Below are 16,811 nucleotides of genomic sequence, written 5' to 3' on the forward strand. Positions count from 1 at the left end.
TGGAAGGTGACCGTATGTCGAGCAAAGAGAAGGGGAAGGGATCGAAGAGAGATAACGCTAGTGGTTACGACGAGGGTTCTGGTGTGGAAAGAATGAGTGGTTGAGGGAGAGAAGCTCGTAGGAGAGAGAAGAGTAGTAGAGGATACGTGCAATATGGATTAGATGTACGGGTTTAGTAATACTCAGCAATATACAGGGTGATATTGCTGCTACCTGTGGTGGTAGACGAAGGAGAGAGAAAGAGAAAGAAACGACAGACTGATGGTACAGATTACAAGAGGCAGGTACGACGAGGATTGAGCTGGATGTTGAGGAAAGAGCGACCTGCTAATGACGAGCAATGACGAGCGGTGCGGCCATGTCCTCCTATCATGATCATATGTGGGAAGAGACAGCCAAGCTGAAAAGAAGTTGCTGGATGCTTGGTCCAGCAGCTTTGCTGGACCGACGAGGGACTGAACATGTATATGTATCGTCGGCAGGGATGAGGGGACAGGGGTGGTGGTGGTGGTGGTGGTGGTGGTTGGGAGCATCAGCATGACCTTGACGGTGCTACGAGTAAGGGGAAACTGCCGCTTGGGCATGGCCATGTATTGTCATTGCCGGGGTCTCGATCAAGTTGAAGCACTCCGTCTGGTAGGAGCCGGCAGTACCGCTCGTAGCATGTCCTCCGCGCTGTTAGCGGCCTGCTATGTAGGGGTCAGCCGATGGACGCATTGRCAATCMTGGMCWGGACGGAGWTKTGTCCGYGATCATCGACGGGTAGAGGGGGGGGGGGGGGGGGGGGGGGGGGGGGGGTGGCGCAKCGCSTGGGAACCCTGGACGGAAATGTTACAGGTCGCCTTCTCCAGAGATATGCAAAGCACGAGCCCAGACAGCAGTTACCCGTACAGGAGTTGAACGGAGGAGCACAAAGTACGGATACTGCCGGGGAGCAACACTGCGTACCGAGGGAGGGGCAAGCGGTAGTCAGCACGATACGGCATATCCGATATATACGACTACGGCTACAGATGACAGGTATCGGTACGACTTCATGGTTGGCTCTTGGCCTCCGAGGCCCGCACGCACACGCACATGTCCCCCATCCCCTCGTCTTCCCCCAAAATCCCGTTTGCCGTACGTGTGCGACGAGGTTGATCAAAGGCCCAGGACCCGGGACGGGTTTGGGCGCGCGGCAGATTTGGCGTCGGTAGAGGGCAAATGTACATACACGCTCGTAGGCTCGTAGCACATGGATCAAGAAGGGATTAGGAGAAGAAGGAGAAGAAGGAGAAGAAGAAAAGGAGGCAGACGATGATGCAGGTGAATGAATCTTGCATTCGCGAGACTCACCCATATACGGGCAGAGTATACGTATCCGTGTAATTGGGCGGTTAATACTATTAGCAGCAGGACACGGTATAGAAGCGCAGATGAGCCATGCTGTAACTATACGTCTTGATAGTGGTCGATGCCGAAAGCGGAATGATCTGTTCGACTCGTCGACTCGTGGCGAGGACTCTGTCCACCAAAAAGACGTTGGCGATGGTGGGAAAGAGGGGGGGGGGGGGGAGATGTCAAAGTATTACATACCATGTGATGATGGATACTCTGCCTTCGTAGTCGTATCAGAGGTAATACAGTGCCGTACCAGATCCTCTCCTCTGCCCTGTATTACTAATATTGCTAGTACGAGTATCGTGGCTACCTGTGCTCGTACTCGTACTCTCTGATAGTCCCAGGCACTCCCGTAGACGCTGATAATACATTGCTCTGCAAAGACACCCATGGACACAGACACTACAGATCAATAAAGCCTACGGGATTACACTACGGGAGTAAAAGCTAGACTAGAGGGACGGGCCCTGTCCCTGTCCGTGACCACCGGACCTACTCCATCTCATGCGTCATCCCGGCACCATATTGGTGCGTTGGATGCAGCCTGCAGGAAGCATAAGCATCAGCAACGACACGATGACATGCCAGAAACGGCAGAGCAAACCGATTTCTTTACAGATGCCCGTTCTACCGAACATCTCTTACCGTTCACCCATCGTAATAAGCAACGACTTCCGTCTCTACCGGTCCATTGCAGTAATATTGATAACAGTGATATCATCTACTCCGTAGTGTACTGACCATCATCAATAGATACCCAGGACTCGTGCTTCTAGTACTCTGTGCTGGATCCCATATTGCTTATGAGTAAATGAGTCTCATTCATGACTCCTACCTGCCCTTACGGCCTGTGCGGATCATCACTCCACACAGCGCGGTAGACCGGTAAACCCGGGGGGGGGGGGAGGAGAAATAGAAAATAAGAGAAAMAAAWAWAAMARAAAMAAWAWAAMARAAAMAAWAWAARAGAAACAAAAAAAAAAAAAAAAAGAGAGAGAGAGAGAGAAAAAGAAACGAGAGTAATCCTTCTTTTCTCGTCACTTCACTCTCGTGCCTTTGTGAAATCTTCCTCCAGTACCTACCTCCATCTCGATTCTTTATTACTGATCGCCACCCCCACTCACACCTCGTCTTCCTAACAACATACGTATAACATACATTACATGAATACACAAGAATAATATACATCAGTACTCTACTCTTCACTGGCCAATGTATTACCACCAGCATTGAACATATATAATACACACTTGGTCCACCTTATCTGAACTTCAATTATGGTGACCCGCACCAGTGAAATGTCTCCATCACCAGCTCTCGGAAACTTTTCTTCTTTTATTTTTAATTTCCATTTTTGATTTTGATTTATTTTTGATTTTTTCTTCGAACATAACCTATCCGACCCTCCTTCCCGCGCCCCCCCCCTTCCCAATCCTCCGTTTCCTTCCTTTGGTCACATGCCTTGTTTTCCTCTCTCTTTCTCAACTTGGCCCCTGCATGGATGATCTTGCCTGGCTGCCTGACCGGTTGCGATCCCTCATCACCTACGCATCTCCCTCCTCACAGTAGCGAGGTTTGGCCCATGTCATGCGGGAGGGCGGTAGCAAATATGGAGAGAGAAAGACAGGTGCGTTGCCTCTGAAAAATGCAAGAGGAAACATTGTTTCTTTCGTCATAGGTCTAACCTTCACAGCATACTTGCTTTTCTTTTTCTCTATTCCGAGTTGTTTCTGTACATGCATGTGTACCGTTTCCACACACCCTTCTTACGATTAAATGACCGATTTAATTCTGTCGCGCACACACACACACGCACACACACACACACAACTATTAGCCCATAACATGACACGATTTCGCGGGTAGCAGATCCATACAGCTGAAAAAAAAAACGAAAAGAAAAAAGAGAGATAGGGAGATGGAGAGATAGAGAGAGAGACGGCAATCAGAAACATACCTCATTAGACCTTCCGTGATAGTCCTAGGGTCCTGCGTGTACACGAGACGGAACCACCCCGGCTTCAGGCAGTGCTCTTCCTTGGGATGTAGAAATACACCGGCATCCTTGAGCTTGGCGGCCAGGGCAAACTCGGGGAACTGCTCTCGCGGAGACAGATACGGCGACAGGTCGATCCAGATGAAGAAGCCCGCGTTGCTCCCAGGGAGGTAGTCGATGCCCATGTCCCTCAGTCCGTCCGACACGTGCTTGTACGCGGCGGCAATCTTGGCGCGACTGCCCCGGATAAAGTTGCGGCGCCACTCGTCGTCCCTGAGCATGGCCGTGCCGATGACGAGGCTGGGGCCCGACGTGTTGTGGAACCGGGCCACGCTCCGCACCGCCTTGAGCACCGACTCGCTCCGCGTGATGACAGCACCCAGACGCAGGCCGGCCGCGCCAAAGTCCTTGCTCAGCCCGTACGTCACGTGTAGGAGGCGAGGGTCGATGTGCCTGTCCACGTCGATGGACAGGATGGACGTAAAGGGCACCACGTCGGGCTCGCCAGAGTCAAAGACGGAGCACGCGTAGATCTCGTCGCTGATCAGGTGCAGTCTGTGCTTCTGGCAGAAGTCCAGGAGGGCCACGAGCGTACCGCGAGGGTAGCAACGGCCTTTTCACCGAGCAATGTCAGCCAGCGGGAGGGGCAGGGAGGCAGGAGAGTTACCGGTGATGCCATGTCGGCCAGCGTACGTACCCAGAGGATTATGCGGGTTGACGATGAAGACAGCCTTGATGCTGACACCCCGCCTCGTGCAGTCCGCCAGGGTCTCTTCGAACTTGTCAATGACAGACTCGTCAAAGCACCCGTCGGCCGTCGTGTCGGCGTACTCGACCCGGACGCCGGCCTTGTTGAAGAAGTCAATCTCGAAGCGGCCGTAGACGGGACGGCTAGTCAGGAAGGCGTCGCCCGAGTTGGCCAGGGCCCACGCCAGGGTGTCGTGCATGGCCGTGGCCGAGTCGGAGCACTCGATCTGGTCGGGGCGGATGGGCGAATGCGGCTCCAGGTACTCGTTCAGATGGTTGGCCAAGGCGTCGGGGAAGTCGGTGGATGCGGGGGAGCTCCCGCGGTAGAGGAGTTCCTGGCCATTGAAACGGACCTGAATATGTCATCAGATTGGGGGGGGCGGGATATACATCTGGGCCTAGATGGTGGATCGAACGCATACATTCTTATTGATGAAGTCGACAAGGTCAGGTGTGACGAGTAACTAAGGGTTGCTCCTCGCATGTGAGTATTCGTACATCAACAGTGCAACGTAGTAGTAGTAGTAGTAGTAGTAGTAGTAGTAGTAGTAGTAGTAGTAGTAGTAGCAGTGGTGGTGGTGGTGGTGGTGGTGGTAGTACGGTACTTGGCATTCATCAAGTCACGTCACGTTACCGTTGGTGGTTATTGGACGGTATATCAATGAAAAGAGGTAACAACCTACATTCTCGGCGGTCCCAAAGGAAACAAGGCCCTTGGGGTTCGTGTCGGCGTCGTAGTCTCCTCTCGGGGCAAACCTCCACGGACGGTCGATGCTAGCGACCGTCGTGCCGCCACGTCTGGACAGGAGGGGATCGAGCATGGTCATCAGGGGGTCGGGTATAATCAAGCCGACGAGAGAGGAGGGGAGAAGAAGAAAGGGTTGGCAGGAGAGAGGAGAAAGAAAGCCAAAGCAAGGTAGAGAGTAAGCGGTTCCAAGCCTGCTTGCTCGGTCTGCGGGCTGTGGGCTGTGGGCTGTGGGCTGTGGGCTGTCTGATGAAGGAGAGAGAGAAGAGAGGGTAGGACGAGTTCAGGTATTTCACGTATTATTACGAGATCAGAGACGGTGGCAGCTACGTAGGCGGGGTAGAGATGAGGAAGGGTTGGATGATGGCTGTCCTTTCCCTGGAGATCCTGGTATTGAGAGCCTCATTATTATGACAATGATATATTATCAGAGGATCCCCGCCGCCTTTTTAGGTCCAGAGCCCAGGTCCAGGTCCATCAAGGTAAGAAATAAAGATGAGATAATTAATATAAAATGGGAGAGATGGGGCTAGCGGTATTTAATTTAGAACTAAGTGCTTACATAAAAACTTGCTCAGCTTTTTGTTTATTTATTTTTTTCTAAAGAAAAAAGAAAAAAGAAACCCAGTCGACAAAAGGGTGTCTCGTCTACTCCGTATAGTAAGTGGTATCGATACCGCAGATGCGTATGTAATACCACCAGACTCGTATACCGACCTTTTTTTTCCCTTCTCTTTTTGAGGAGGCAATAGAAACGGCAAGTTCCAAGAGCGTCTTTTCTCTCTCTCTCTCTCTCTCTCTCTCTCCTCTCTCTCTCTCTCTCTCTCTCTCAAAAAGTAAAATAATGGGGAAAAAGAAAAGGTGACATGTACGCTTGTGTTATCGCCACAGAGTCTTATTACATAGTAATTATGGCAGAGTTATATGACAGAGTTGATCATAGAGAGTAACTATACTGGAGTGATACTGCATGTGATAGTACTCTTGCTACCAAGTAAAGAGAATACGAAGACGGTATAGATGGCTGTTCGAAGAAAAAAAGAGGTGAGCGAGTGCCCCTGTTGTCGATCATTTTCTGAAACCTCTGGACAGAAATACGGGACATCGCCATGATAATTCAGTGTCTGTCCCGGTAATGACACCACGCATGACCACATACAGGTATTATTTCATTATTATTGGATATAACGGGCATATAGACTACCTAAACACTGATACGTATCATCACCAGAATTACCTGCAATATCGCGATACTAGCAAGCGGTAGCAAAGCCTATAGAGAGTATCATCAATAGAGCTCAGGGCTCCCCTGGAACTCCTCACTACATCATCGACGACCAAACCCCCAGTCACTGACGGACCGCCCAACACCTCCCCGCCAGCTGCCAGCTGCCAGCTTCACGCCTCGCCATCACGAAAGATGTTCAAGATGGATACGCGTCAAGACATGTCGTGCGCCCCGAACTCACCTTTCCCCTCCAATATTTTTCTCCTGTTTCCTTTGTCCCATCCTCCCTTTGAGATAAATGTGTCCCCTTTTCATTGATACCTTCATCTACCAATACATCATCCTCAACATCCGGACGTTTCAACGGCTTGGTCGTACCGTCCATCTTGGCCATCCCTGGTCGTTGGACCTTATCGAAGTTGCGACGACATGTTTTACAGTCACGAGAGTATGTCTTCCTATCCTCCGTCCGAAACAGGTCACAGTACCAGATGCTAATCCATCCCCCATCGCAGTCCTCACAAATGCCCAGCATGGCGTGGCAACCGTCTGGCTAGTTGCCACGGTCGGCAAGACTGGCCCCCGCAAGATCAACAGAAAAGTCATACAGGGTGTCAATGTCCCCAAGGCCTGCGAGAAGATCATCGACCCGGGAGCTCCCCTGGCTCTGAGGCTGCAGGGCAATTTGCTCTACGGCGTGTCGCGTGTCTTCTCCCACCAGTGCAACTACGTCCTCAGCGACGCAGAGAGTGTCCAGTCCCAGATGCTTTCCTACTTTCGTTCCATGAGCCAGAACGGGGCCGACCCCACCGCCGGCAAGACAAGGCGAGTTTGTTCTGTTCTACACAGCCCCTGCCCTGTATATTCTATAGAATCAGACCAGAGACAAAGGGGAGAGAACGACGGGAAAGAAAGAGGGAGAATGTGGAGGCGGGAGGGCGAGAAAGAGAAGAGAGAGCATGGAGAGAAAAGTGAGCTGACAGGATGACTAGGCGCCACCACATCACCCTTCAAGATGACCCCAACTTTGACATCATGTCCTCCCTCCCCCGACTAGACCCCCACAGTCTCGACTTGACCAAGGACCCCATCTTTGATCGTGGCAGCCAGTCTTCGACCCAGGATATCATCTCCCAGTTAACCCCTCTGACGAGCAGCCAGCCCAGCTCGGCCTCCATATCCGCCAACTTCAGCATCGACCTGCCCGACGACACGTCCCCCTCCAACGCCAGCTACTGCCTCCCTTCTGATCTCGGGGGACCCAGTCCATCCTGTGGCAGGCCCATGGCCGGCAGCCGTCATAAAGATGCCCTCTGCGGCGGTGATAACGACGTCGAGCCCCTCGGTGGCCTTGGTCTCGATATTGACGGTGACGGCAACCTGATCGGCGTGCTGGACAGCAGCGACAACAACCATCATCGTCAGTCAGATCTCCCATCCTTGCCCGGTACCGACGGCGGCGGCGACGACGACGGCGACGAAGCCCGCGTCTTCCACGAACAGTTTCGTGACGCAGGCGAGCCTTCCCGTCCATTTCGTCACCACCACTCCGACGTCCTGATCATGGGCGGATCCCCTCTCCCAGATGCAGATGCCCTACCCCACCCCGTCCAGCGCTCGAGCCCACCACTCGCCCCGCAGAGCAGCTCCTCTTCTGGCGAAGACGTCACCACGGCCGCTGCCCTCCAACGGAGGGGAAGGAGAAGAGGACGCGGGCGACGGCACGTCGGCACCATGATGGACCCAGAGATCCACATCCGCCACGACGAGTTCCGTAGCTGGACTGAGAACTACGTTGCAAACATGGAGGCCCTGACGCCGCGGAGCGGCCAGACCCTCACCTCTCAGGCCAGGCGCAACGCCTACACGCTCATGTACGGCAACGGGATTGCCAACGTCGGCGCCACGCTCAGTGGAGGCGCCGGCACGACACACCCCCTCGCCGAAATGTTTGCAGGCCAAGACCTGATTGCGAACCTCCTAGACGCCGAGACAGGAGTCACTCGTCGTCGGCCCCGTGACGAAGCGTTCGCCGAGGAGTAGGATCCCCAGCGACGCAACGTCAGACCCCGTCACGACAACGACGGCAACGCAGACGGTGAACTAGGCCGCGGACAAGACGACGTCATCCATCTTGACCATGATGAGGAACAGGGAGAGATCGGCGTCGGCCCCATGGTTCCCCTGGAAGACGGCCACTCCTCCACCGTCATGCCATGGAGCCGCGCACCCTCTGCCGTCCCGGGGTCCTCTGTCCGCGGAAGCGCCGGGAAGCACCGGCAGCCGCGGAACCACCCTTCCTCATCGGCCGGAGGCCCGAGTCCCCTGCCTCCCGACCGTACCACCCTTCTCTCTATAGAGCGGTACAGCGACGCCCCGGTCGGCATGCCGTCTGATTATGGCGACGGCGACGACGATGGCGGTTCCGGCGCTGGCTTCCCGCCATCATCGTCCGACGCTCAGGACGACGACAGATTGGACGCCTCGGGACGGAGATTTCTAGGATACCTCGTACAGCTGGCAGAGGAGGAGCTTGCTTCTGCTTCTGTTTCCGTAGGCTCTGCCGCTGACCCGCACACTCGCTGGGTCAGCTTTGTCAAGATCGCCGATCCGGAAACTCATACTCGCCATGTCGCCGCCCAGGCGTTCCTTCACGTCCTCACCCTGGCGACGAGGAATGTCATTTCCGTGAGACAGGATGTCATGGACGGTTCGACGCCCTTTGGTCATGTTCGTATCGGTGTATCCTTGGATTGACATCTCTTCTCACCTCTTCGTTTCCCTTTTTCCTATTGGGGGGGGGTTCCTTCCTTTTTTTCTTCTTCTCCCAACACGACTACCCCTTCTTTTTTTCTTTTCTTCATCTTTATACGTTTTATGCATATAATACCCTTCCACCAGCCTCTTTTTTTTTCTTCTTCTTCCTTGCGGTTTATTGTTCGCAGAATCGTATTCGGGAATGACATATTGCATCGTTTGGGCGCCTCTTCTCTCTACAAATGGGTTATATCTATACGGGAGTCACGGGTCATACTACAGAAAAAGGATTAACATCATACAAGATACGGAGTATACAGTACGGAGATGTGGAGGGTTTGATATCGTTGCTATCTCGGGAATCAGTAGTAATATATGATGCTGCATGCTGCTGCTGTCTAGCGGGCTACACAAGAGTGCAAATCGGGTATGATCCCTTTCAAGGTAAGAGAAAAAAGAGTCAAGAGGTACGAGTTTCATGGTGGTCCGAATGAACAAGGAATAATATATATATATATATATATATATATATACTGTTCCGTTGGAGATGATGCAACGCTCATTAGTCGTAAAAGTCATTATCCTCTGCACCCTCCCTATCGTCAAACTTCATGTACTCAGACACGTGGGTATCATCATCGGCCTTGACAGACTCCCATGCTTTTTGCACACAGTCCATGACACCGTCATTGAAAGACAAGTCCAGGGGAAGAGGTGGGATGTTGACAATGGGTCCGTCGTCATCTACGTTGGTACGATCCGTCGTTGCCGTCTGCTCGTAGCTGAGCTTGTACAGACACGGCGGGGGCTTCTGGCCCGATGGCACGGCCGCTTCCAGAAGCGATGACAGAGCCTTATCTAGGACATCTTTCGAGGCGGGTGTCGACACGGTGCTCAGGTATATGACGCCTAATGAAAGAATCAAGACTAGGTCAGCAAGTTGCTCTTCTCCTCTCGAGTCCAATCTAGTCTTCAGAATGAGAATTGGGGATGGCGCGTCAGGTTGTCAGAGTTTAATCGTCATTGTGATCAGACAATGTAGATAAGTATTCATGTTATTTGTAATCATCACAACGCCAGAGGGGGGGGGGATTCGGGCAGAGGGTGGAAGGTGGAAGAATAGGTGGTGACTCACATTGACCAGATGGGCACTCCCCAGTGTCGCTGGAGTGCGCCATGGCGTAGATGGGATACCTGGAGGTAACACCACTGTCGCCAGCGACAGAGCCAGCAGGGACAGCAACGACGGCTACGGCCGGCGTCGGTGCCCCCTCGACAACAGTCTCGAAGAGAGGCGACAGGCTGGATCCGACGATGGCCGTCAGCCTTCTCAGATGCAGGCCACCCCCCCCAGCATCGCCGCCCTGGGGGCACTGTACGAGGGACTGAGCATTGACAGTCATGCCATTCGACAGCGCCACAGTCAAGGGTGTCTCGGCGCCGTCCTCTGTCCGCTTCACTTCCCGAAGGCCCGTCCCGAGCATGTAAACTGCACCACCAACAGCGCCTGCCCTGCAGCCCACTTGAGCTACCTCGGACAGCCCACCCCACTTTGGGTACACGGCGGCAAAACCGCCACCGAAAAGTCCCATCGAGGTCATGTGACGATTGATGGCGGCCAGGCCGTCTCGCACCGACACTAGCCCGTCCGGAGTCAGGGTGAGGGACATGATGTCGGCCCGCAGACGGTCGTCGAGCTTGAAGTCGGAGGCGAGGAAGGTGTCGAGCTGCTCGTCGGCCCTAGACTTCCAGCTCTCGCTGTTAGTCTCCGACTCGTAGTCGAGTGCGAACTTGAGAAACTTCATCAACGACCGCTTGGCGCGAGCCGGAATGGCCGTGCTGGAGAATACGTCCTCGCGGGTGGAAGGGACGCGGTTCAGCGACGGGCCCGACTCGGCCGGCTGAAGTATGTAGAAGGAGCCAACAGCCAGGAACTCGACCTGACGAAAGGCCTTCGATGAGACCAGCTGCGAGAGGAGCTTAGACTTGGTGTGTATCAGCTGCGGAGCCAGGGCGATGGAGTAGGCCCTGGAGGCAGACAGACTGGGTGAGTCCCCGACAGCATCCATCCTCTCCACCTCGGCAGCCGCAAAGCCACTGCCCGGCACTGGGGTGGCAGCACTGTTCTTTGGTACCCATTCGTCGACGTCTTGCAGGCCTAAGGCGGCCTCGGCGTCGCCGTAGAAGTCGTTGGGATCGATGTGCAGAATATTCTTGCCTGATCGCGACAGGGCTCTTCAACGACGTCGGGGGGGGGGGCAAGAGCAGGCGGGCCGAGGTTAGTGACAGTGCTCCATCTCTTTACCCACGGAGGGATGGGGTCAACCCCATGGGCAGGTAAAGTCAACACATCATCATCCCCCTGGATCGAGAGAATCGAAAGGAGAGACGAAGACGTGAAGAGAAAATCCGGAGAAGCTTACAGGGCAAGAAGGGATTGCTGGAGCCCAGTGCCGCTGATCACTACATCCCACTTGGTATCTGCGAGGGACTCCATGGCGCGCCTGATGCGTGCATTGGTGACCCAAGATGGATTTTTTGGGTGTGGGCTGGATGAGGAAGAAGAAGAAGAAAGAGGAGAAAGAAATGAAAGATTGAGACCGGCTGTAGAAGAGAAGATGAAGTTTTTTTGGGGGGGAGGGGGGATGGGAGGGCTTGCCCCACACGTCGAGCTACAGGCCACCAGGCCAGTAAAACGACAAGCTACAGCGCTCTTTGTGGCCTGTGCGCTGGATCCTTCCCYCCCCCCCCCCCGGCTTGTACCTGGGCCTCTTTAACTGGCCTCTTTTTTTTTTCCCTCTCTCGTTCTTTTCTTTTCTCTTCATAAAAAAAACACCCGCTTATTCTTTCTCGCCATGTTCCCACGGCGCCACCAGAAAGTGATCTGGAGGCGACTATGGCATTGCGATGAAGGTCTGTTTTCAAAACATGAGCGGTAGATTGAATCATGTCTGCCGGTATCTACTGCCCTAGATATAACGTCTGAAAGGGTGGCTCGAATGGTTGACACATGTCTGCATGTCTGTCTCTTCTTTTCTATTTCTCGTAGTTTCCGTCTTCTCTCATCATGGGTATCATTACTCTTTTATTGAATTATTTTCGTACTTATGCATACGCAGTCATCATGCCTGGCCACCTATAACATCTACAAATCCCTTCCATCGCTGGCCTGTCCACTGTAGAAACTCGTCCGAGGCGAGCAGTTTTGGGCCCAGGTTCGTCCCCCCGTGCTTGGAAACGGATAGAATCTCCGTCTTGCCACCGGAGCAGTCGACGACGACGGTGAGGGACTCGTCGCAGAGCGACTCCTCGAGCGCGTCCGGGTCGACGAGTAGCCAGAACCTGCCACCCTCGGTGGGACGATCCGTCTCCTTGCCAGTGAAGACGACGGCCGTGCAGGCGATGGGGTTCCTCGAGATGGCGAGCGGCCTGGGATCCTTCCTGGAGCAGATGACCAGCTCCCTGTCCGGGTCGAAGCGGGCGCGGGGCAGGGCAGTGTCACGCAGGGCAGCGAGGGTGGCGGCCCAGGCGGCGTCGAAGGGGTTGCCGTCAAACGACACGAAGAAGATGTCGATGTACAGGACCCAGTAGGCAACGACGTCCTCCCGACTCTCGCCATCGTCCTCGTCATCATCATTATCCTCCTCCATCTCATCTGCCCCTGTTGCTGCTGCTGCTGCTGCTGCTGCTGCTTCTGCCTCCTCGGCTGGCCTAGTATGCCATATCCGCAGGTCGGCTGGGTCGATGAGCTTGGAGCTGTGAAGGAGCGAGTATATCCTCGTGCTGAGAGTCTGGGCGAGCGTGGTAGGCGGACCGCCGGGCAGGAACTGCGGCGACGCACCCGTGGCCAGCTCGATGTTGGGCACGATCAGGTCGTAGTCCCGCAGCTCCGTGGCCCTGTTGGACGCGCGGTACTTGGGGATGGCAGAGGTGACGAGCGTCTCACCCCTGACGCCGCAGATGACGGTCGTGTCACCCGTGCGCACGACGGCGCTGCCGTGGGCGTGGGAGAGGCTGGACTGGTTGACTGTCGGGGTGCGCACCTCGTTGGGGGTGCGGCCGTTGCTTCGGCCGGGAGGCACGTCATCGGTCGACGGGTCGAGGTTGGCCAGGAGGTACGGGTGCGGAGAGAGCTTGGCAAATGTTGCGCGAGAGAGGCCGACGTCGGTGGCCATTATGGACAGATGACCGGTATGCCGGGTGTTGAGGCTGAATCGTGATGATGTTGAGAGGGAGAGAAACCGAACATGTGTTGGTGAATCTTTTTTTTTTTTCTTCTTTTTTTTTCTTTCCTACACCACGCAAGGCTATGTGGATTTGCGGGGCGACAAGGCTGCCTCTCAAGTTGTCTCCAAACACTGGTGACCAAGCTGGGGATTTACATACAGTCATCCGTCCAATTCTCTTCCTCCGTATTCTCTAATTAATCTCTTGTCCTTCTCTTTCCTTGCAAGCCACTTGGATGCTTCCAAACCGCACCGCATCGTGACCTATATCCGCATCGTGACCTATGTCCACATCCGCTCACTGCCAGTACCCTACAGTCTACATGATCATCCAAAGGCGACGTCGCGAGTCAATGTGGAGAGGATTCAACGCACAGGGACCTCTCACGAAACATTATTAACATCATGGCTCGACGCCTCGAGAAAGAATGATCCGAATACGTCAACGTAGACGCCCGGTTCACGCCCCTCCCCAAGTACGGCCACCTCTCAAAGAAGAATGCTCAATATGCCGATCAACAAGCCGACTCAGAAAGGCTTCTGCCCGCAAGGGCCCAGACGACCACATCGCGATCCGTGAAATGATGGGGAATCGTGAAGCTATTATTCTACCATCCCCTCGGAGGACCCGATCAGTGTCCCTCACGGGACGGGCATACCATCCAGCTCAAAGATCTATCCATCTTTCAGACCTCGCAAAGATGCAGCTCTGATGTGGAGGATGCATGGTAGAGGTATGCCTTTCTGGCTCTCCGTCTCCCTCTCCTCTGAACAGACGCCTTCTGGGCAGACGAGGGTGAAACCAGCATTACGAGGCATGGTGATTGGGAACCACGAGGTTGATGGTCGAGCCGTCCTCTGAGATGCTATCCCCTGGCTGCTCCCGATCATTCACCAGCTGTGCCCCTGCGCCGCTTCCTGCGAGGATCATCTTGATGGGATCCACCCGCAGAGTATCGGCATTCTTCTTGCATTAGATAGATGGGAAAGTCAGACAATCACTACTCCTTCTTGATAAGTCTCGATATGGCAAGTAGTATATGGAGTCGTGTATGGAGTATACTCCCGCCGGGACGAACCAGACTCACTCATAGCAAGGCGTCCATGCAGATCGTTGAATCCGCATGGAAGCGGGGTTTAGGGGACTTTGCAATTACCCTTCCCCCATCAGGATCCAGCATCACTCACTTCTTCATCTGTTACATAGTCCAGGAATGTTCTCATAGCCTATAGTCAACACCCGCTACGATAAGGTCATGGTACGCAGCTGCATGGACATTCTCGAGCAACATACCCATCGCCCTGCAAGGGAAAGGATGAATAAGGGGACCTATTACTGACTTGCCCCATCTCCAGGCCCGCCGGCTTGGTCTTTGAGAGGCTCGAGATACGGGACTGACGGGCATCGTAGCTCAGGTCCTCCACTTGCTCAGCTCCTGCCGCCCCCAAGCTCTTCCCCAGCGACAAGCATGAGTTTGGAAGCTGTGTCCAGATCGATGGCAATCCCACCATCAACATCATCGAGATGGGGACCGTCGTACACGTCCGTGAGCCGTCGAGGGACGTGAGGGCGTCGCCTCTCCTGGCAAGAGTCCCACAAAGGGGCTCGCACCGGCTTGCAATATGTTCTTCGGTACCGGACCCTCTAACCCCCCTCCTCTTCCTCCTGCACGCAGCACATCCCACCCCCCCATGGGTCTACCATCTTCATGTTCGATCTGGAGGAGACGCGTGTCTTTCACCGACGGTCTGATCGGTTTCTGGGCGGCTATGCGGATGATGTCTGATATGCTGGCAGCAGTTAGCCGCACAGAGTATCGTCGACATATCCATCAACCGTATCCTCGTGCATCGTTCATATCGATCAATCTTCTCTCGTCATCACCCTGCATGGATCATGTATTGATACTCCGTACAGAAGATATACATGTACATGCAATCCTTTCCGAACGGAATCTCCTCCTCCCCCCCCGGCAAATGCATGCCGCATTCAATCTTTCTCTCTCTCCTCTTTCTGGTCATGACATGGATCCTTGCCTCACCGTGACGAATCAGAGATGCCATATTACCGCCCGCACATCACAGTGGGTCTCTCTGTTTTCCCTGTTCGCACCTCTCCTCTTCCTTGTCCCACCTCGATTCGGCCCAACGACATGATGGCATTGGACTTTTTGAAGAGTCGACCACAATCTCTCCTAGACATCAGGGATTCCCCTTCCCGTCTTGTCGGTCGTCTAGATTTGCCACGACCAAGTCCGATCTGCCCCTCGGGATCTTGGCCTCGGCAGCCCTCTGACCCTTGTCCCCCCTTCCAAGCCTCCCAGCCATTCAACCGCTCAACTCTCGTCACCTTGTCCCGTGGCCGCCCATCCGATGACTGTCCCCCCTCTTCTTCTTCTTCTAATGTCCATCCCCCCCCCCCTCCTGCTTCTCTGTACTCGTACTCGTGCCGTCGCGCAAGGCACAAGGGTTGACTGTCGCTCTCTGTTCTCCTGGTCATAACTCAGGACGATCCTGGCCTCGTAATCCCGCCACGCCACAACCACCACCTGGTCTGTATCGGGGAGCCTCGTCGTGATCGTCGCGGGAATAGGTAGAGCACGGGGCGGCGGGTAGATGGCAGGGATGCATGACAGGCAGTGTGTATTGCAATCGCGAGTGTTGGTTGATTCCGGACGCCATCATCACGTCGAACCACCGGCTTGATAACGAACCATGGTTATTGCATGCAAATCATGTCACGGTGCACCGACATACATTCAACTGATGAGCGTACCGTATACCCTCATGTAGTACTCCGGCCTACCCAGTAGTTACGCGCCCTGACGCAAGCCACATCTCCCCGAGAAGACGTGATGAGCGAGAGGTGCGGGACAGACGGACAATGAAAGCTCCCCGAAAGCTTCGATGGAGATGAGAGCTATACCGAGGAGGTTTATGACTCTGCAGACCACCGAGTGATGATAGCATGCACACCGATGGTGGCGGTAGCTTCGCCCCCCCCCCCTCTTCACGACTCACGACCCTCGCCTTCCCACCACCCACTTGACGATGCATGTTGGGTCTGGTTATGCAGGCTCGTACATCCGCACCCGCACCCCTGTGCAGAGCAAACTGATGGTCCTCGGCACTCTCGTTCGGCCAATCTCTACTCTTCTTCAGCCGCTGGAGGCGTCTGTCAACTCTGAATCCCCCCCCCCCAATACATTTCTTCTTCCCGTAGGTGACACCCAGCAGCTTGCCCGCCTCCATGGGCCATGCGATTGCTAGTACTTTATCGCGGGTCAGCCTTCCTGCGGCCTCTCTTCTTATTCTTCTTCTCCCCCCCCTCCAACCCCTTTTCAATTAATATTTTCTTTTTGACTCCTCTATCCAGTTCGTATCCCCAGTTCATCAGTCTATCTCCTCTCGACGCTTTGCAGGATCAAAGTCTACACTGTCGCTTCTTCTTACTGCTCTCTCGTTTCGGTGCTTACAGACACACACACACACGCGTCAAGCTCTCGTCCGCCCCAAGGATTCATTTGCAAACGGACCTTTTTTTTTTTCAAAAGAACGATTGAAAAGGGAATTTAAAAAAAGAGAGAGGAAGACTTGCCACAAAGACGATCTCGACCAAATCCGCTCTATATCACAACCCCCCCCCCCCCCCCCCCCCCCCCCCCCCCGGCGGCCGTTGGGTCGTTTCAACTCTGCCCATGCTGGCTTGATCTCTTCTTGAACGGCAGCGAG

The 16,811-nt window shown here is 54.3% G+C and overlaps 4 protein-coding genes across 4 annotated transcripts; 1 reads left to right on the top strand and 3 right to left on the bottom strand.

Annotated features, from left to right (window-relative positions):
• Positions 1 to 3,094: 3,094 nt before the first annotated feature.
• Positions 3,095 to 4,944, bottom strand: GMORB2_5141 (Aspartate/methionine/tyrosine aminotransferase; the record flags this gene model as incomplete). The annotated part of the gene is made up of 4 exons (XM_035467115.1): positions 3,095 to 3,110; positions 3,338 to 3,989; positions 4,044 to 4,476; positions 4,807 to 4,944. 4 exons carry the CDS (start codon positions 4,942 to 4,944, stop codon positions 3,095 to 3,097), a joined length of 1,239 nt encoding a protein of 412 aa, XP_035323127.1.
• A 1,581-nt stretch (positions 4,945 to 6,525) lies between these two features.
• GMORB2_5142 (N terminus of Rad21 / Rec8 like protein) lies at positions 6,526 to 8,853 on the top strand (the record flags this gene model as incomplete). The annotated part of the gene is made up of 4 exons (XM_035467116.1): positions 6,526 to 6,544; positions 6,612 to 7,067; positions 7,112 to 8,094; positions 8,140 to 8,853. The coding sequence occupies 4 exons, from the start codon at positions 6,526 to 6,528 to the stop codon at positions 8,851 to 8,853; spliced, it is 2,172 nt and encodes a 723-aa protein (XP_035323128.1).
• Positions 8,854 to 9,415: 562 nt separating this feature from the next.
• GMORB2_5143 (GDP dissociation inhibitor) lies at positions 9,416 to 11,350 on the bottom strand (the record flags this gene model as incomplete). The annotated part of the gene is made up of 3 exons (XM_035467117.1): positions 9,416 to 9,762; positions 9,989 to 11,088; positions 11,277 to 11,350. 3 exons carry the CDS (start codon positions 11,348 to 11,350, stop codon positions 9,416 to 9,418), a joined length of 1,521 nt encoding a protein of 506 aa, XP_035323129.1.
• Positions 11,351 to 11,975: 625 nt separating this feature from the next.
• GMORB2_5144 (exosome complex component RRP43) lies at positions 11,976 to 13,028 on the bottom strand (the record flags this gene model as incomplete). The annotated part of the gene is made up of 1 exon (XM_035467118.1): positions 11,976 to 13,028. The coding sequence occupies one exon, from the start codon at positions 13,026 to 13,028 to the stop codon at positions 11,976 to 11,978; it is 1,053 nt and encodes a 350-aa protein (XP_035323130.1).
• Positions 13,029 to 16,811: the final 3,783 nt, after the last annotated feature.

This window comes from Geosmithia morbida (genome assembly GCF_012550715.1).
Source record: "Geosmithia morbida isolate 1262 chromosome Unknown scaffold_3, whole genome shotgun sequence".
NCBI classification, from domain to species: domain Eukaryota; kingdom Fungi; phylum Ascomycota; class Sordariomycetes; order Hypocreales; family Bionectriaceae; genus Geosmithia; species Geosmithia morbida.